Source organism: Hylobates moloch, unplaced genomic scaffold (genome assembly GCF_009828535.3).
Source record: "Hylobates moloch isolate HMO894 unplaced genomic scaffold, HMol_V3 SCAFFOLD_14, whole genome shotgun sequence".
Lineage (NCBI taxonomy): Eukaryota > Metazoa > Chordata > Mammalia > Primates > Hylobatidae > Hylobates > Hylobates moloch.
In genome coordinates this window covers 49,495,735-49,516,257 of record NW_026652289.1, presented here as the reverse complement: position 1 = coordinate 49,516,257, position 20,523 = coordinate 49,495,735, and the positions used below count along the sequence as shown (strand labels likewise).

At 47.2% G+C, this 20,523-nt stretch overlaps 1 protein-coding gene across 3 annotated transcripts in view; it reads left to right on the top strand.

Annotated features, from left to right (window-relative positions):
- The first annotated feature begins 2,786 nt into the window (after positions 1-2,786).
- TMED3 (transmembrane p24 trafficking protein 3) overlaps positions 2,787-20,523 on the top strand; it is a 77,527-nt gene continuing 59,790 nt past the window's right edge. The window contains exons 1-3 of one of the 3 annotated variants that reach the window (XM_032174822.2): positions 2,787-3,100; positions 5,442-5,690; positions 13,983-14,848. In XM_032174822.2, coding sequence (XP_032030713.1) covers positions 2,933-3,100; positions 5,442-5,690; positions 13,983-14,219 — 654 coding nt within the window. In that variant the 5' untranslated portion in view covers positions 2,787-2,932 and the 3' untranslated portion in view covers positions 14,220-14,848. Of the gene's footprint in view, positions 3,101-5,441; positions 5,691-6,225; positions 6,963-13,982; positions 14,849-20,523 lie in introns of those variants that run through there. The other 2 variants (XM_032174824.2, XM_032174823.2) reach the window with 2 other exon arrangements.

The window sequence follows — 20,523 nt, the reverse complement described above, 5'->3', positions numbered from 1 at the left end:
TTTTTGGAAATCTCTAGTTTCAGAAAGTCATTTATTGTGTGAGCTGAAATGTGCCTCAGTGTCAGATTCATGCTTTGGTCCAAGGTTTGCCCTATGGAACATGTAGGACAAGTGTTCCCTGAGATATGGGTAGAGGCAGTGTGTTTAGTGGGAAGCTGGTAGTCTTCAGAATTAAGCAGATCTGGGTTCACTTCCTGGCTTAGCCATTGACAAGCTGAGTGAGTCTGGATACTATAGAAGATGGCTTAATAGCCGTAATTCCTTCCATCCCAGTATGCTTCTCCTTAGCAATGTGACTTTGCAACTCCTCGAATCCAGAGGTAGATTCCATTTTTCCACCTCCTTGAATCTGTGCTGGCCTTTGAACTTGCTTTTGTCAACAGAATGTGGAGAAAGTCATACTGGAAAAGGTCTGAAGCTTAGGTCGCAGTTCCTAGTTCCTCTTGGGATGCTGTCCTGAGCCTGCCATATAAGGAAGTAATCTAGCCTATTAGATGTAAGAGGATGCTTGGAGGAGAGCTGAGGTGTCCCAGCCAACAGCCTGCATGCTCTGACTTGAGCTACGTCAATGTCAGCTCCTCCCCTGAACTTATGCAGGTGTTTTCTTGGAACTTAAATGTAAGACTTAACATTCAATCCAGAGGAATTTATTTTGATTTTTAGAGATGGGGTCTCCCTCTGTCGTCCATGCTGGAGTGCAATAGTGCAATCACAGTTCACTGTAGCCTCAGACATCTGGTGTCAAGCAATCCTCCCACCTTAGCATCCCAAGTAGCTGGGACTACAGGCCCACACCACCATGCTTGGTTAATTTTTGTTTGTTTGTTTTTGTAGAAACGAGGTTTCACTATGTTGCCCAGGCTGGACTCGAACTCCTGGCTTCAAGCAATCCTCCCGCCTCAGCTTCCCCAAATGCTGGGATACAGGCGTGAGCTATGGTGCCCAGCCCAAAATTTCTTTTTGTTAGTCTTAGCAGAGCACTCCACCTGTGCCAAGGCAATCTTTTTTTTTGTTTGTTTGTTTGTTTGAGACAGAGTCTTGCTCTGTCACCAGGTTGCAACCTCCACCTCCCGGGTTCAAGCAATACCCCTACCTCAGCCTCCCGAGTAGCTGGGACTACAGGCGCACACCACCACGCCCAGCTAATTTTTGTATTTTTAGTAGAGAAGGGGTTTCACCATATTGGCCAGGATGATCTCGATTTCTTTTTTTTTTTTTTTTTTTTGGAGATGGAGTCTGGCTCTGTCGCCCAGGCTGGAGTGCAGTGGCTCGATGTCTGCTCACTGCAAGCTCCGCCTCCCGGGTTCACACCATTCTCCTGCCTCAGCCTCCTGAATAGCTGGGACTACAGGCGCCCGCCATCGCGCCCGGCTAATTTTTTTGTATTTTTAGTAGAGACAGGGTTTCACTGTGTTAGCCAGGATGGTCTCGATCTCCTGACCTCGTGATCCGCCCGCCTCGGCCTTCCAAAGTGCTGGGATTACAGGCGTGAGCCACCGCGCCCGGCCGATCTCGATTTCTTGACCTCGTGATCCGCCCGCCTCAGCCTCTCAAAGTGCTGGGATTACAGGTGTGAGCCACCACGCCCGGTCAATTGTGGTCTTATATCTGTCATTTGTTTCTCCACTTAGTTCATCTAGATCAGATGATTATTACTTCCATGTTTTTATCAGTTCCTTAAAAAAAAAAAAGTGAAATAGGACAGTGCCAGGGAAGGAAGCTTAAGGGACACTACTAAACACCTCTTCCATGCCTGTCACTGAGTCAGTCAATATTATTAACTATGTTATGCATGCATGTTATTTCCAAGCCTACAGATTACTTTCACACATTAGCATGTTCATCCATGGTGAATGTGCCCAGTGGAAATCTATATGGGCAGTAACATTCTTTCCTGAAATCAAGATATACCATGTCTAGTAATGCTCTCCTGAATAAGCTATTTATTATCAATATCACAATCTGTGTCTTTTCTTTTTGTTTATTGGATCACAGTGAATACAAAACTACACCTATAGTTACGATAATACAAAAGAATCTTAAGTCAGTGGTCATGGGTAAGACAGTAAACCAATTTATCTGCTTTCAGAGCTTTTAAGAAGTCAAAGTGCAAAAATGACAGTTTTGTGCAAAAAGAATTTTCAACAAGCCTGACAGCCAAAATATACCTGAAGTCGCTGCGAGACTTTACTTGGATTTTCATGAGATCGTTTGTGTGTGAGCACGCTCGTGTTTTTCCCAGAGCAGGTGTAATGGTGGGTCTTTACTTACTCTCCCCACCCCACACCCCCTTCGCACACTCTTTCACCTTGGGAAGGGTATGGGGATGAAGAAAGGAGTGTTAATCGGGTTCCCAGCTTTCCCTTATCTTTCACCTAGCTCCCGAACTACTGTGGATGTTAGATTTGGGCAAACCCATTTCAAGACAAGGAGACTGGTTCTCGAGGGAAGTGTGAGACTGAAGTTACAGAGCCAGTCAAAAGCAGAGCCTTCTAGAGGGAGTAAAACCCCACGTGCTTCGTGCTGCAGCAGCTGGAGGGTGGACCTGGGTCGACCTTGGGGGATGCTCAGCCCTGCGGGTCCGGGAGCGCGCAGAACAGCGGGGAGGGCTTCTCCCTCTTCTGGGTAGGGGCGCGCTAGGTGGAGGCCCACCTCCCTTCCGCGGAGACCCACCCTCAGAGCCGGGAGAGGCGTGGAGTGGGGCGTGTCCCCGGCCCAGCGCGGCCAGCGCGCACGCGCAGCGGGCGGAAGGGGCCTGGGCCCACTCTGAGCGCGCGGCTGCGCACTGTGCCGCCGGCCCTCCCGGAAGCGCAGAGCTCGGCTCGCGCCACGTCTATTCCCTTAGATCCTCCTAGGATCCGGTAGCCGTCGCCCCAGCTCGCGGGGGGCGCAGCGCGCGAGCCGCGGCCCTCGAGACGGGACCGAGAGCATCATGGGCAGCACTGTCCCGCGCTCCGCCTCTGTGCTGCTTCTGCTGCTGCTCCTGCTCCGGGCCGAGCAGCCCCGCGGGGCCGAGCTCACCTTCGAGCTGCCGGACAACGCCAAGCAGTGCTTCCACGAGGAGGTGGAGCAGGGCGTGAAGTTCTCCCTGGATTACCAGGTGAGGCCGGGCGCCCGGCAGCGCTCCCTTCTCCCTCCACTCCCAGGTCTCACCTGGACACTGGCTCGCCCCTGACTGGAGGCGCTCGAATTAGCCACAGAGGCTACAGGGAGGCTGCATGGGGTGGGAGTCCCCAGAGACCAGTTGACTTCCCCGTGAGGTGGAAGGTTTGGGTCATCAGGGCCCACCCGAGACGAGCCTGGCCAGCGAGGAGGTAGTCAGCGCCGCAGGTGCGAGCCCGGGATGGGGACGCCAGGGCGGATCCCGCAGCCTGGGGAGCTGGCCAGAGAGATATCTGCACGCCCCCGAGACACTAACGAACGCCAGTTCTCATCGGCTGGACACAGGCTCTCTAACCCCAGTCTCTTGGACCGCCTTGTGCCTTCGAGTACTGAAAAATGGCAGCGAGAGGAAGTGGATTCATAGTTTTAGTTTATTCCTCCCCTCTCTAGCGTTTAAAGTTGGAGTGAGGTGAGGGCAGCAGAAGTAAGAATGGCCACTTTGGAAAGGAGGGATCAGTGCAGCCATTGAGGCCTGGCGGTGTTTACAAGGACCGGTGTGGCTGCAAGACTTGGCTCTTGCCATATGGCTTAAAAAAGCTCAGTTCCTGTATTCCTGTCTCCTTTGAGAGATCCCGTGGCCCACAGGTGACAGCAGCAGGTCTTGAGTGAGTAGTCTGCCCCCGATATTTAGTGAGCAGGTCTCGGGTTGGGGGCCAAGTGGGCATCGTACTCAGACAGCTATCTGCTTGTGGACGCATGCTGACAGGCACTTCAGAAATGAGGTGCCACGGACAGCAGGAATGGGGGCAAGCTATTTGACCAGTTCCTCCGTGGTTAGAGGCACTGAAGGAAGCTTGCACTTGGAGACAACTTCTATGTGGTAGTCTCAGTCACTGATTTGTCCACTTTCAGGTCTTTGTAGACAACATGCAAATTGTGACTGGGTTAACATGGGCAACCTAGGTGCAATGACAAAAAGAATGATAATTCTGTGGTTGCGGGGACCTCAGATGTCATCTGGTCACTGCCAGGGCGGAAATCCCTTGTCAAAGTGTGTCCAGCCTGGGTTTAAACACACTTAGCAACAGGATGCTCACTGCTTTATGCAAAGCTTGCTGAGCAGGACTAGTAACTTTTGTCCCGACGAAGAGGCCATTTAAATCTGGAAGCAGATGGAGGCCATTGACCGTGTCCTTTGCTGGATCTTGGTTATAGCCATTGCCTACCTGTGAGATTTTGCCTTATGTGTGTCTTATTTTTCTTATGTTACAAGGAGAGTTTGAACTAAATGATTCCCAAGGACTCTTCCACCGCTGACACTCAGAAATTCCATGAATATTTCGATTAATATTTTTCTCCTCCTTGCATTCAATCAATAATAATATATTGTTAATAGCTACTTGACCCATTCAGCAAGCCAAGAATGACCCTTGCTGGTGGGGGGAGTGGGGCACCTGTCTGTTATCGGAAGGGAGAAGCAGGAGGTGCAGCATGCATGCTCTAGGGTGGCCCCCAAATCAGATCCCACATCTCCACTGCACCCCCAGGAGGTTAGTTTGCAGTCTGACGATTGTCCAGTAATTGGCTGGCACTTTTTGGGCACTTGCTAAATTTATGTTGGACACTGTGCTGAACACTTTAAGTGTGATAACTTATTGACTCCTCACTTCATGGATAAAGACATATCCTCAGAGAATAAAGTAACTTGTCTAGGGTCACATGGCTAATGAGTGGCAGTGCCCTAAAGCAGTGATTTGCTGAGTGTCTTGTGTTAAGTATTGAACAAAGATAAAGAATCGGTGGCGTCTAGTTGCACTGGAATAGTTTCTTGGGCATCCCTCCTCATTTTGCTCTTGATTTCTGGAAGCTTTATCAGCACCATCTCATGAAGAGCAGTTATCCTGGGGTATGTTCATTCGTGCTTCAGCATAGTGCAATAGGTAAATGTTTCGGCACTGGAACCAAAAGCTGTCAGGGCAGATCTCATCTCACCACTTACTCTTGTGTAACCTTAGGGAATTTACTTAACCTTGGAACCTCAGTTTCTTCTTCTGTAAAATGGAAAGGATTAGGCTCATTGAACCCCTGCAGAGCAAACTTTGGAGTCAGGCAGGCATAGATTCAAATCTTAGCCCTTTCACTTTCAAGCAGTGTGACCACAGCCAATTTATTTAACCTTGCTCAGCCTCAGTAAAATGAGAAGTGATGTAGCACCTGCCTTAGAAGGTTTTGAAGATGAAATGACAGAAATGTTTGTAGAGTCTGATCACAGTGTCTGGTTGGCATTTGGTAAGTGGTGGTTGCCCCTTTGATAACAGCGAATTTTTTATGGTTGTCAGGTCATCACTGGAGGCCACTACGATGTTGACTGCTATGTGGAGGACCCCCAGGGGAACACCATCTACAGAGAAACCAAGAAGCAGTACGACAGCTTCACGTACCGGGCTGAAGTCAAGGGCGTTTATCAGTTTTGCTTCAGTAATGAGTTTTCCACCTTCTCTCACAAGACCGTCTACTTTGACTTTCAAGTGGGTGATGAGCCTCCCATTCTCCCAGACATGGGGAACAGGGTCACAGCTCTCACCCAGGTGAGTGAACACTAGCAGTTCGGGGCTGCTGAACCCCCTAGCGCGTTCCTCCTCATTGGCCTCTGTCTAGGCTGGTGGTCGGAGTCATCATCCATCCAGCTCCCAGTCTGGAAGTCTCAGGGTTGGTTTTGTGTCTTTCTTCACACCTAGTCCTAAAGGATGCCATGCTCTTCTTTCGATCTTCCTTTCCGCTCTCTAAGCAGATCCTTGCAGTACTTTCCTCTGATATTCCTGTCTCTACTCTTTCATTCCCACTCAGTCTTTTTCACAGTACCACTTTCGAAGTGCCTGTGTCATGTGTCTCTGCTTATATGATGTGCCTATATCAAGAAGACCAAAGTCCTACTTTGTGTGGTGTATTAGTTAAGGTAACACAAGGTGCTGTAACCAAATAAACACCAAGTATCAATGGCTTAACAGACTAGAAGTTTATTCTCACGCATAATCTAGAAAAGGTTGGTGGGGAGCTTTCCTCCATGGTGTGACTCAGGAATCCAGGCTCATTCTTTCTTGTCATCTTTCTGTCTTCCCTTAGGGCTTCAGGGTCTTCTGCCTGTAGCTGCCAAAGGAGGAGGGAATGAGAAAAGCCCATCTTATTTCTTAAAAGCCCAGGCCCAGTGGGAATACGTATCACCTGCTCATGTCCCATGGGTGAGAACTTAGTCGTGTGGCAAACCTGGATGAAAGGAAGGCTGGCAAGTAGAGCCTTAGCAACAGCTCCACACTATGGAGGAGAAACTGACATTTTGGGGGGTTAGTCATGTCTGTCGCCCATGGCTGTCAAGGTTCATCATTCTCTGATCCCATCCTCCTTCATCTGTCTTCCCTTCTGCTATTTAAGCTCCTCCTTCCCTTTCATATGCAGGCTGGGGGCTTCCTGAGGGCTAGTACCCTGAATGATTTACTTTTGTATCCTCAGTGCTTCAGTGCATAAGGTGGGGCACAGGAAGGAGCTCACCAAACACTTGTCAAATGACTGTCAGGGCCCAGGGAAACCTGTAAGACAGGAATAACCATCGATAGCAGCACGTGTGCCAGAACCAAAGCTACAGCGTCTTGAACTTTCAAGGAGGCCGGATGATCTTCTGGGCCGCCCTCCAAGGTGGCTCCCTTCCTCTGTGGCTCTGGGCACACTCACGAATGCCTGTGGATTCATTTGCGCAGTCTTCCACCTTCCCTAAGCAGTTGGAGGCTAGAGCTGCACTGTTCAGTACAGTAGCCAGTGTCTAAATTTGGGTATTTAAATTAATTGAAATTAAATTAAAAATTCACTTCCTCCTCTGCACCATAGCAATACTCCAGGTACTCAATAGTCACAGGTGGCTAGTGGCCATGCATAGAAAGTTCCATTGTCCAAAACTGGGTTTGATCTTTGAGCTCGGCAACGTGACTGCTGTTAGAAGATCCAGCCAAGGGTGTGTATTGTGTGTAAGATCTTTCGTAACCAATACTCTTGAGAGTTCTGTTGGCAACTGTTGGGACAGCCTCTATTGGGAAGACTCTGTAAGTCTCCAAAAGCTGAGCTGAAGAACTTCCCCCTTAACCAGTAGAAAACAAATTGGTAGGAAAAGCCTTAAAGAATTAGGTCATTAGAGACGTTCTTTCCTGGAGCCTGAGCAGTAGTTTGATTTTGTTTCAGGAAAGGGTGATTTATGCTTCCCTTTTCTTATATCTTAGAACCTCTTCTTTGCTCCTGCTTAGCCTCAAAAGAGCCGTTTCCTTCCACTTCTCTGACCCCGCCACCTTGAACCATCTGTGTCTGCTTTTGAGAGTACTTGCTTTTATGCCAGCATTCACTCAGTCTACACACTGTGCCAGCAGTGGATGGCTCTGTGCCTGGTGCTGGGCACCCTGCAAGGAGCACAGCCCTGCAAGCCAGTTGGCCATGGGGCACAGTGGTCAGAGCTGTAATTGAAGCACCAGGGGTCTTGAGGAGGCGCTGATGTATTCTTCCAGGAGTCAGGAAGGCTTCACTTGAAAATGTAGAAGCTTGGCCTCCTAGGTGAAGAGAACAGGTGAGATTTATGGAGTGGAACTTTCATTCTTCTCGCCAGTGCTTTTTATCTTGCTTGGCATGGGTCCCCTTTTACCCAGCAGCTGCTGTCTCGCCTCTCCCCAGGCTTCTTGCAGCACAGTGGTGGGCCAGAGGCCATGGTTTCTGGCATGAAAGTAAGTATTAGGTGAAAGAACAGGTTCCATAGTGACCAGGGCCCAGGACAGGGATTCAGGCCCAAAGGACTTGTTTCAGGCCTGAGTTCAGGAAAACCAGGCTCCTGGGAGAGGACCTGGGCCAGGAGAATGCGACTTCAGGAAAGCCAAGCTCGACGGGCTTCCAGGCTTCCTGAGAATCTGAGCAGATCCTGGTCAGAGCTGAAGGTTTCTGACAGAGGTCAAAGGCCAAGAGCTACCTCCCTGGTGGTCTAGGAAGGATTAAATGTTTTCTTAAGTTCTCTGAGGCCAGCTTCTACTTCCCTGTCTTTGAGTTCTTGAAGAATTTAAAGAAGCAGATACTTGGGTCAGGGGAGGCCTGATGAGGTGAGGGCTGCAGGAATTTGTCAGTGGTTACAGACTGAAGACCTCGGCATCCGCAGGTGGCTGGGACAGGATGGGATGTCAGCGTGGAGATGGAGGAAAGGGATGGTGCCAGAGGTGGGATGGCTCAGGGTGTCCTAGAGACCAACTGTCACCATGAAGTGGCAACTATAATCCCTGTGAGGCTCCAGGACGCTGGAAGCCAGCCAGGACTGGTGGTCTTAGCAGGGCGGAAGGTCACACACGAGGAGACCTGGGGACTCGTGGCCTGGGAAAACAGGACCCTGAAAACAGAGGGGTTCCTTTGGTTTTCTGCTGGGTGGGAAGCTGGCTGAGGGATTGCCTAACTGAAATTTTGTGGTAACAGGCTGAAGAGGTTTGTTTTAGACGGGCGCTAACGGAAGATCTCAGTGGATGCGGAAGTAGCATGTTTTTGTGGTGAGGGTGAGCATCCAGGTAGCTGTGATTCTTGGGGATGATTCTCGGGGATGTATTGCTCTGGGGTCTCTTGCAGCATCTGCACAAGGTCCTGAAGGCATCTGCAGGTGTTAGTTGCCAAGAAAGCTGTAGAGTATCACCTGTTGCTCCATTACCCTCTTGGAACTGGTCCCTTTGCTATCACTGATCTGATCTGAGATTGTTCCTTTAAAGGCCACTGAGGCCCCTTCATGCAGTCTCAGTGCCGGTTTCTGGCCTGTGTCACTGGATCTAGGCCTTTGAAGTGATGCTTCACATGAATATCTGACTCATCCTCTGTCTTGGTGTCTACACTTGTGATTTCTGTGTCCTCCCTCTTCTTCTTCCCTTCCTCCTTCCTCTCCAGTGATTCTGGGTCCTGGTAGAAAGCTGGAGATGCTGACCAGTACTGCTGAATTCCCAGGCCAGGGCCTACGGTCCAAAGAGCCCCCAGTCAAGTGAGTCCAGTGTACACTTTGTTTCTGAATGAGTTTGTGACACATAAACTTGGAGAATGGAATTCTAGCCTGGAAAATAAAATGAGCCCTTCCGTAGTGTTCTCTGTGGATTTATACATACAAACATGTATGCATATGTGTACATATGAATACATATGTGTGCGTGCCACACACATACATATACACATATACTACCTATGACCATGATACATACATGTATACACTTATGTATGTGTCTTTTTTTTTTTTTTTTGAGATGGAGTCTCGCTCTATCGCCCAGGCTGGAGTGCAGTGGCGCGATCTCGGCTCACTGCAAGCTCTGCCTCCCGGGTTCACGCCATTCTCCTGCCTCAGCCTCCCGAGTAGCTGGGACTACAGGCACCCGCCACTGCGCCCGGCTAATTTTTTGTATTTTTAGTAGAGACGGGGTTTCACGTGTTAGCCAGGATCGTCTTGATCTCCTGACCTTGTGATCCGCCCGTCTCGGCCTCCCAAAGTGCTGGGATTACAGGCTTAAGCCACCGCGCCCGGCCCACGCTTATGTATGTGTCTTCATCCCTCCCACTGATTTTAAGAATGATCCACTTTGTTACGAAGTCCTGTGATTTCAGTGCCATCAATTTCCCCCCAATCCACTCTTCCCTGACATGGCAACCTTCTTAATTGAGGCCCGCATGTTCTCTTCCCAGTAGAATTGCAGCCACCTAAGTGGTTTCCCTGCCTCTAGACTGGTTCGCATACATCTCTTTCTGCATCATAGCTGCTAGAGGCAGATTCTCGTAAAGTGGGATTCCGATCTTGCCAGTCTTCTGCTCACAGAGCCACACGATAAAGTCTTGGGCCTCAAGGCCCTTTACTATGAGCTTCCACCTCCCCACAGCTGCTTCTCCACGCATCCCTATCACCATGTCAGTCCCTGATCCCAGACCAGGCCCTGTACAGTTCTTTGCCTGTGCTTCTGCTGCTTGGGATGTGTTCTCATCCTCAGCCTGGTGATGTCCTGCCCATCCATCAGGGCTCAGCTTGTCATGTCCCATGTCAAGTACTCCATCTTCTCTGGCAGGCTCAGCATCTTTCTCCGGGGTGTTCCCACGGCTCTGCATACCCTTCTGTTGTTGGCTGTTTATATTGCATTATAGTTGAGTAATTTTTTCTTTAAATTGTGAACTTTCTGAGACCCAGGACTGTGTCTGGCTCTCATTCTTAATTCCCTGGGCCTAGCACAGTGCCTGGAAGAAAAGTAAGCATTGAGTAAATGTTTGAATGAAGGAATTAGTGGAAGTGCGAGCTATTAAAACTGAGCCATGATTTGAAATCCTTATAACCTCATCCTGCAAGTGTCTATCCTGAGTCCCCCAGCCCCACCTTCAATCCTTTGTGATTTTCCAGGGATCACCAGGGTGATGTAAATACAGAATGGATTTGTATTACCAAGTCTGCCTGTATAGGTAGTGTCTGGCAGGGAGCACTAGGGAGGCTTCTAGAAATGCCGTATCTTGAGTTAGCTTTGACACGGGTTCGCATAGGTTAAGCCCGACTCCACATTGATCTCTTTCCTGCTTCCTTCCCAGTTTAGTGTCCTGTTCCATCTGTGACAGTTGACATGCTTTAGTGAGCTTTGGAAGCATTCCCCAGAGAGCTAGGAGGAGCAACCACAAATGCGACCATTGTCCCCAGTGCAGAGGCCTACATCCGAGCTTTCTCTTCTGATGGTTGGCCTTTGGAGCCAGTTAGCTTTGGAAGTTCCCTTTGGAGTCAACTTCCTGATGTCTGGAACCCTTCTTAGGATCATTTGTTCCTTTTTCAATATCAAATGTCTGCAGGTATAGCCCACCTACCAAATGCGGGGAAGTGAAGAAGTCCAATGCCGACTACACTCCAGTTGTGAAAGATGATATGTAGCCGAAAATAATAGGGCATAGAGGATGTCACTGAGAAAACAGGACAGAGGTACTCACTGGGGGACAAATAGACTTGTTCTTCACTTGCTATTGCTCCTTGAGCTGGTGTACGCAGTCTGACTCTGTCAGTTCCATCTGATACACAGTGATCGTGCCACCTTTCTACGTGTGACATTTCACCACTTCTTACACATGGACCTGGATGAGAGGGCCAGCCACCGTGTGCAAGAGAGTCCCATAGCCTTGGGAAGTAGACCTGTTGCCAGAAAGATGGAAGCTGCTGCCCTGTAATGCAGAGGCAGAAGGGAAGCTTTTGTTCTTCCTTACATAGTCTAGTTCAGCTCCTAGAATGGCCCGGAGTTAAGGATACCCAATGAGGCAAGTAAGGGTAACACCATTGTTTGGCAGTGGTTTCCTGTTTGTCTTCTGGAAGTGGTTTGATGTGAGAGAGAAACAAGGGTTTTGGGGAGGTGTAGGGTCCAGCCCCACAGGGTCAATGGGTTTTCTCCCTATGTGCGGAGATAAGAGATTGTAGAAATAAAGACACAAGACAGATAAAAAAGGACAGCTGGGCCCAGGGGACCACTACCACCAAGACGTGGAGACTGGTAGTGGCCCCGAATGCCAGGCTGCACTGATATTTATTGGATACAAGACAAAGGGGCAGGCCAAGGAGTGTGAGCCATCTCCAATGATAGGTAAGGTCATGTGGGTCACGTGTCCACTGGACAGGGGGCCCTTCCCTGCCTGGCAGCCGAGGCAGGGAGAGAGAGAAGAGAGACAGCTTACGCCATTATTTCTGCATATCAGAGACTTTTAGTACTTTCACTAATTTGCTACTGCTATCTAAAAGGCCAGGTATACAGGATGGAACATGAAAGCAGACTAGGAGTGTGACCACTGAAGCACAGCATCACGAGGAGACGGTTAGGCCTCCAGATAACTGCGGGTGGGCCTGACTGATGTCAGGCCCTCCACAAGAGGTGGAGGAGTAGAGTCTTCTCTAAATTCCACCGGGAAAAGGGAGACCTCCCCACCTTTCCCAGTCTGCTAAGTAGCAGGTGTTTTTCCTTGACACTGACGCTACCGCTAGACCACGGTCCACTTGGCAACGGGCGTCTTCCCAGACACTGGCCTTACCGCTAGACCAAGGAGCCCTCTGGTGGCCCTGTCGAGGCATAACAGAAGGCTTGCACTCTTGTCTTCTGGTCACTTCTTACTATGTCCCCTCAGCTCCTATCTCTGTATGGCCTGGTTTTTCCTAGGTTATGATTGTAGAGTGAGGATTATTATAATATTGGAATAAAGAGTAATTGCTACAAACTAATGATTAACGATATTCATATATAATCCTATCTATGATCTATATCTAGTATCACTATTCTTATTTTATATATTTTATTACACTGGAACAGCTTGTGCCCTCGGTCTCTTGCCTCGGCACCTGGGTGGCTTGCTGCCCACAGGGAGGGAGGTCACAGAGTGACTTAGTCTTTTCTAGTTTATCGTACTGTACTTTACAAATAGCCTGCCTTTGGAGTTTGGGAACTGAAATGAGTGTCTGGTGCATGCTTTGTGAATTCCTCTAGCCTGAGAACTCACTGATAGGATAGAATTTTCTAGGTCTTGGATACATGGTGGTTTCAGGCTGCCTCTGAAAAAGAACTCAACGTTTTCCCACAGGCATAATGTGTTGTGTGTTGCTGAGTAACTAATTACTACAAACGTAGTGTCTTCATGCAATACTCACTTATTACTGCACAGCTCTGTATGCTGTGAGCCTGGGCAGGTTGGCCAGATTCTTTGGGGTCTCCCAAGCCTGATGTTGAGGTGGTGGCAGGTTGGGCACCTACCTGGAAGCTCTGGGGAAGGATCTGCTTTCATGCTCATTCAGGTTGTCGGTGGAGTTCAGTTCTTTGTGGTTGTAGGACTGAAGTCGCCATTTCCTTGCCGACTGTTGTACCCTCAGCCCCTGGAGACCTTTTTCTGGTCCTGGCAGGTGGTCACCTCCACCTTCAAAGCCAGCGTGGCACATTGAATTTTTCTCATGCTTCGAAACTGTCTTGACTACTTCTTCATCTAGCTGGAGAAAGCTCCTGACGTCTAAGGGCTCCTGTGATTAGATCAGGCCTGGATAACCTCCCCATCTTCAGGTCAGCTGTGTCATATTAACATGATGCAGCCACAGAGGTGACAGCTCATCATATTCACAGCTTTCTGGAATTAGGGCAGGGGACCTTGGAGGTGGTGGGAAGGACATTTTCAGACTTCTGCCTACCACACTGAATATTTTTGCAGGTAAAGAAAGTTATGATGTAGTATGTGTTACACATGAGCGTATGTGTCCATGTAGTGCCTGTTTATATATATGTGTCTTTGCATATGCGTGCATGTGCTTACATACATGAGGCATGTGTCTTCATGTGTTTGTGTTTATACATAAAACTATAGGCAGCGATTACATAATAGAATGAGCATGAGCAGTGGATTCAGAGTCCAAACACAACTGTGGTCTAGTTCACACTTTGCTGTTTATTAGTTGTATGATTTTGGGCAATTCATGTAGCCTCTTGGAGCCTCAGTTTCCTCATCTGTGTGTGGGATAAGCCCTCGTTAACAGTGAGGGTAATGATCCGTGTCTCTCAGGGGTATTGTAAGGATTGGATAAGAGAGTATAGGGCAGTGCTTGAAAGCATAGGCTCAGGACTCAGACTCTAACTCAGCCACATACTAACTGTGTGACTCTGGGCAAGTTACTTAACCTGTCTGAGCCTCAATTAGGCTTGTTGTGAGGATTAAATAAAACCACATAAAACCCTTAGCACAGACACATAGTTAGCATTCAGTGGATGTCACCTAGGATGTTGACAACAGCATTTGCTGTTTGCTGGATCCCACATTTGTCTATGGGTTAGCAGTGTGACTGCTTTTCTCTTCCTGCCCAGATGGAGTCCGCCTGCGTGACCATCCATGAGGCTCTGAAAACGGTGATTGACTCCCAGACGCATTACCGGCTGCGGGAGGCCCAGGACCGGGCCCGAGCGGAAGACCTTAATAGCCGAGTCTCTTACTGGTCTATCGGCGAGACGATTGCCCTGTTCGTGGTCAGCTTCAGTCAGGTGCTACTGTTGAAAAGCTTCTTCACAGAAAAACGACCCATCAGCAGGGCAGTCCACTCCTAGCCCCAGCATCCTGCTCTAGGGCCCCTCATGCCCCAGGCTGGAGCAGCTCCCCTAGGTCACAGCCTGCTGGGCTGGGGCGCATAGCCCAGGGTGGAGGCAGAACGATGCTGCTGTGGTAGCCCCTTGCCTTTCATGCCCATGCTTGATTCTTGCACCTCAGCAGCTGAAGGTCTCAGAGACCAGTGATCAGAAGGCATCTGACTGCAATATGTGTGCAGCGCTGAAAAGACATTTACAACTAGGCCAGGGATTAGCCACTGTGGGAGGGTGGGCAGGCAACGGTTCAGTGGCCTGGCTGGTAGCAGGAACTCCAAGTGCCCAGGCCTCTTGGGCAGCTTAGGGCCCTGCCTCTGTTTCATGATGCACGAGTCATTTGTCTTGGGTGTCCTATCCCATATGGAGAAGAAAGGGGCTCTAAGTTCTGGCACTTCCTTCCCTGGGGTTCTCTGTACCTGAGGAAACCAGGCCCTGGGCGACTTTGCAGATCTGCTCCCCCTCGGTGAGCAACAGTGTCAGCCATGCAAGCAGGACAGAATGGTGACTGGGTGCCCTTGGTGAGCTGTGTATTTCCTAGGAGGTAGAAAACTGTGGGAAACTGTGGCTAATAAAAACTAAGTGTGAGCATCCTGGAGACTTGTGCCTTTGTTTCTTTGCCCTAAAGGACTCCAGAGCTTACTGCAGAGCATGGGTGTGTGCATAAATAATTAGAATGTGAGATAGAGTACCTAGAGAGGTGCATGGGGTGCTATGCAGAGATGTTTAGAGTGGGCAAGAAATGACTCCCCCAGGTGAATGAAAACAAAATAGGAAGTCTCCTCGCATGGCCACACCATGTTGTACAACGGAACTTTGCAAATGCTGTTTCCTCTGGTAATACCTTCTCCCTGATATCTGCATGCCCTGCTCCATCATTTCCTTCTGACCAAAAGGCACATTATCAGTGAAGTCCCTCCCAACCACTCTTCAAGATGGTACTGTCTCACTTGCCCTTAGTCCTCCTTGCCCATTAGTAAGAAATGAATGCATACCAATCAGGTGTCTGTGCCGTAGGTCTGGAGGGAAGATACGATGTCTCTGCTGAAGGAAACCTGTCAAATTGGAAATCCTGCACCGGCTGACAGGCGTTAATGCATTGTAGGCATTGATGCATTGTAGGAAAGGAAGCGAAATCATCTCTTTAAAAGATACCCCATAAGCGTCACTTATTTAGCTTGATTGAAGGATAAATATTGCTTATCTTTCATATGTTTTTGATATTTCTTTTCTCTTATTTTAGAATTAAGTACTGGGTATATATAAAAGGTTGCTTATGAAATATGTCTAAGGTGAAATACGTCTAAAGTGAAAAACAATACAAAAATCCTATGCTCCCGCTACCTAGATTAAGCACTGCAACATTACCCATTGCTTCTGGAATTCTCTCTACCTGCCCTTCTCCTTCACCCTCCGAGGGAACCAACAGCCTGAATGTAATGTTTATCAAGCACTGAGAAAGGAGTTTAAAGAATTGAAGGACAGAGCTTTACTAAAACTCATGTTATCTTCCACTTTTTTATGGAAACTAGGTTCTTTCAACCTTAAAAAAAAAATAGGATTGCTGGTGATACCTGTTTTATTTATATAACCTTGTAATCATTTATCCATAAATATGTAAATTTATTCAGGGGACAAAAACCCTGCCCCACTGGCTGATTTAGGAAATAATGTTGGCAATAAAATGTACTGCTTATGCAGTGTTTATGTTTTGATCAATTAGCTACTAATAACAGTTGAAATAACTACCCAATCCAGAAGAAATTTTTTTTTTTTTTTGAGACAGAGTCTCACTCTGTCACCCAGGCTGGAGTGCAGTGTTGCGGTCTCGGCTCACAGCAACCTCCCCTTCCCAGGTTCATGCCATTCTCCTGCCTCAGCCTCCCGAGTAGCTGGGACTACAGGCGCCCGCCACCACGCCTGGCTAATTTTTTGTATTTTTAGTAGAGACGGGGTTTCACCATGTTAGCCAGGATGGTCTCGATCTCCTGACCTCGTGATCCGCCTGCCTCGGCCTCCCAAAGTGCTGGGATAACAGGCGTGAGCCACTGCGCCTGTCCCCAGAAGAAATATTTTTAACACTTACAGCTTTACAGTTAAACATCATATGAAACATTTTGAAATTGAAGATTTTTTGTTATAGAGAAATACAATAGGGTACTCTATATAATTTCAAACAGAGTAATGCAGTTCCATAAGAAAGATGAAATGGAAGTATGACTCTAAGAAGGAAGGGGAAAGACAGAAAATTTCTGAGCATTTATTTACGGGTGATGATGGGTATTAAATCATCTTAGTAATTAGAATCCACTGGATATACTTAAAATAATGATGTAATTTTTTTAAAAAGTAATGTTTAATATATGGTAGAAATTACCCCCTTTGTAACTATTTAAATTCATGATGAAATATTTTAGATGTCAGCTTTAAAAATGTATGAGGCTTTAGAGTTTCTCAAGTTCTTTTAGAGGATATTTAAGCAAAAGAAATAGGAGATGCTATTTGCATCTGGATTTTCCGGAGAGACTCTTTCCTTGACATCTGGGCAGCTTGGTGGAAAAGGGTGTCAGCATTGGCATTTTAGTAGAAAGAGGACTGGGTTGGGGCTGACCTTTCTGGGTTTGAATCCAGGTCTGCTGTGTGCTACTTGTGCCATCTTGGGTAAGGTACTGAACCTCTCTGAACCTTCATTTCCTCATCTGTAAAATGGGCAGAAGGGAGTATTTTTAGTGGCCAGGGACTTGGGGCTTATGCATTGGTAAACAGAATTAGGATTTACCCTGTTTTCAGTAAAATCCCTTTAAATTTGAGGCCTGGATGGAACTGACAGGTGGAATTTGGAGGCACATCTACTACCTCACACAGGAAACAGAATCTCCCAGGGAAAAGACACAGGACCTCTGACTCTAACTGAGGTTCTGGATTATTATGAGAGATTTTCAAAAATTGTCTAATGGTGTTGGTTTGCTCCATACCATCGATTTTAAGCGACAGTAGAGCTTCTGGGATGAGATCCCCCGTAAAATAATTATGGATCTGCACTGGCAAGCTGGTCTTGGCTCCAAAGACCAAGAGTTGGTTTGTGGTGCTGATTCTGAATGCTTGCGATGCAACCGTCTGGTAGTAAAATGGCTTTGTATGGTAAGAAAGCTTTAATCCTCGAGGCCCAGACAACTTTACTGCAGGGCATTCTCTACAGGATAACTTTAGGGGGGAGGTGACGTTTTCTTTGTTGAAAGATAATTTTCCAAAAAAGGATAAAATCATTAAGTGTTATGTAAAATAAACACGTGTATTAGGGTTCTCCAGAGGGACAGAACTAATAGGATATATGTATATATGAAAGGGAGTTTATAAGGAGAATTGACTCACAGGATCACAAGGTGAAGTCCCACAATAGGTCCTCTGCAAGCTGAGGAGCAAGGAGGCCAGTAAAGGCTTAGTCCGAGTCCAAAAACCTCAAATGTAGGGAGGCCAACAGTGCAGCCTTCAGTCTGTGGCCAGAGGCCCAAGAGCCCCTGGTATAAGTCCAAGAATCCAAAGGCCGAAGAACCTGGAGTCTGATGTCCAAGGGCAGGAAACATCCAGCACGGGAGAAAGATGAAAGCCAGAAGACTCAGCAAGCCATCTTATCTCGCCTTCTTCCACTTGCTTTGTTCTAGCGCTGCTGGCAGCCGATTGAATGGTGCCCACCCACATTGAGGGTAGGTGGGTCATCTTCTCCCAGTCCACTGACTCAAATGTTAATCTCCTCTAGCAACACCTTCACAGACACACCCAGAAACAATACTAGCTATCTAGGCATCCTTCAATCCAATCAAGTTGACACCTAATATTAACCATCACAGCATGTTAGAGGTTTTATTTTATGTACTAATCAATGAAGGAACTAGACAAAAACCATAATGATTCAAAAGATAATTCAAAGAACAGACACGTTTATACAGAGTTGTAAAATAGCTCGAAGACACTGAACCAGGCTAGAATCAGTAATTGAAAGGGATATGCTATGTGGAGAAAACACAAAGTTGCAAAAATAGTTCAAAGAGGAAGCTTAGAATCAAATAGCCTGGAGGGGTGTCCAGAAATGTGCAGTTTATTTTATTAAAACCATTTTTTCCTATAACTTCAAAAGGGGCTCCTGAGCTGTCACAGCCCCTGGGGTGCGGCATTGATTTCTAGTTTAATTAACAGCAAGACCGCCTGTTCCATGTTCTCTCTGGTTCTGTAAAGACTCATCCCTTGGCCTCTTTATGTCTGGGATGGAAACAACTTTTTGCTATTGCTAGTCTTGGGGCTTTACCTTAACCCTGCCCAACCTTTGTAAATATTTCCTCCCTTAAACGCTCCTCAACTTAAAATAGGGAGGAGGGCGGGAAGAAGGAAGGAACAATCACTTGTTGCAGATTCTAGGTGCTATAGACTGAATATTCTGTTTCTCCCCAGTTAATATGTTGGAATTCTTCCCCACAAGGTGATGGTATTAGGAGGTGGGACCTTTGGGAGGTGATAGAGTCCTGAGGGTGGAGCCCTCCTGAATGAGATTAATGCTCTTATAAAAGAGGCCTGAGGGAAGGCCTGTTTTATTCTGCTTAGTGTTGCATTAAAGGAATACCCAAGCCTGAGTAACTTATAAAGAAAAAATGGTTTATTTGGCTCACTGTTTTGCAGGTGGGGGCATCTGGTGAGGGCCTCAGGGTGCTTCCACTCATGGCAGAAGGCAAAGGGAAGCCAGTGTACAGAGATCACAGGGTGAGACAGGTAGCAAGAGAGAGCAGTGAGGTGCCAGGCCTTGTTTAGCAACCAGCTCTTGTGGGAACTAATAGAGTAAGAGCTCACTCATTCCAGCAAGGACAGCATCAAGCCATCCATGAGAGATCTGCCCCCATGACCCAAACACCCTCCATTAGGCCCCATCTCCAACACTGGTATCAAATTTTAATATGAGGTTGGCAGGAGGACAAACATCCAAACTGTAGTGGGTTCCTAGCCCCTTCTGCCATGTGAGGATGCAGTGAGAAGACAGCCATTTATGAACCAGAAAGTGGGACCCCACCAAACACTAAATCTGCCAGTGCCTTAATCTTGGACATCCCAGTTTCCGGAACTGTGAAAAATAAATTTCTGTTGTTTATATGTCACCCAATCTATGGTATTCTGTCACAGTAGCCTAAATGAACGAAAACTCTAGAAAACAGGGATGATTAGAACAAAACTGCAGATACACATATAATCACCCCTGGGTTGGGAAATTCTGGGAAAAGGCTGGATGTTCTTTTAAATGTACAAGTGGATCCTTGGAGCACAGAGACCTGTGTATTCAGTGTATTTCTTCCAGCCCTGCTGTTTGATCCTGTATGCGAATGTGCCTAGCACAATACTGGTCTGAACCAAATACTAATTTCCTTCTTTCTACTCACACGCACCCAACAAAACACTACCAAATAAACTTGATGGGATGGTATCTGGGAGAGTCTGATCATCTAGATCTATCTATGAGAAAGTATTGTCAGACATTCTTGCTATTTCTTGTTGGAACTGGCAATTCGACAGCTTTCATTTGCTTCTCCCTGGAGTTTCAGTGTTATGTGCTATAGTCATTTGAGGGATGGTTCATTTTATCTGATCACAAGCCTTCTAAAATGAAATAGAAAATAGTTGCTTCCTTGGGGTTAGTTAGGGTGGCAGCACTCAGCCAATGGCCATATCTTTTTCTATGTGTTTGGGGGCTTGTGTAAGAATTCTAAGAGCTATAAAAGTAAATATAATATAGTTATGAACTCCTAAATGACATATAACTGTTGGAGACTGTTCTGCTCTTCACAGAAAATCAAGCTGCTTCTGCTCAAGCTCTCTAGTGAATGCCAAAGCATGTTACTTTCTCTTGGAATTTGATTCTACATTGGTTTAAAAAAAAGTCACCTTTCTTGGTAACTGTACCCATTGCAAAAGGAAAGAAGCACAAGGGAGCCAGTGGGTTGTGTGATATAGGAGGAAGAAAAAGTCTTGGCTTTTCCTCTTAGGATCACCAAGCAGTCTTTTGATGATAATCTGGCTTCTCATATCATTTGCCTTCGAAAAGAAAAGATATTTGCGTTGCATTTTTAATTGTAAAAAAATAAAAATAAAAACCCCATTCTCCTTTTAATTTATAAAGTCATCTTTCAGGCAATTAAAATATTAACTAAAATTTATCTATTCCCCTGACTTCCATGCAAAGCAACTGGATCTTAAGCAGGTCTAAAGCCTGGGTGGGCTGTACCTGGGACAC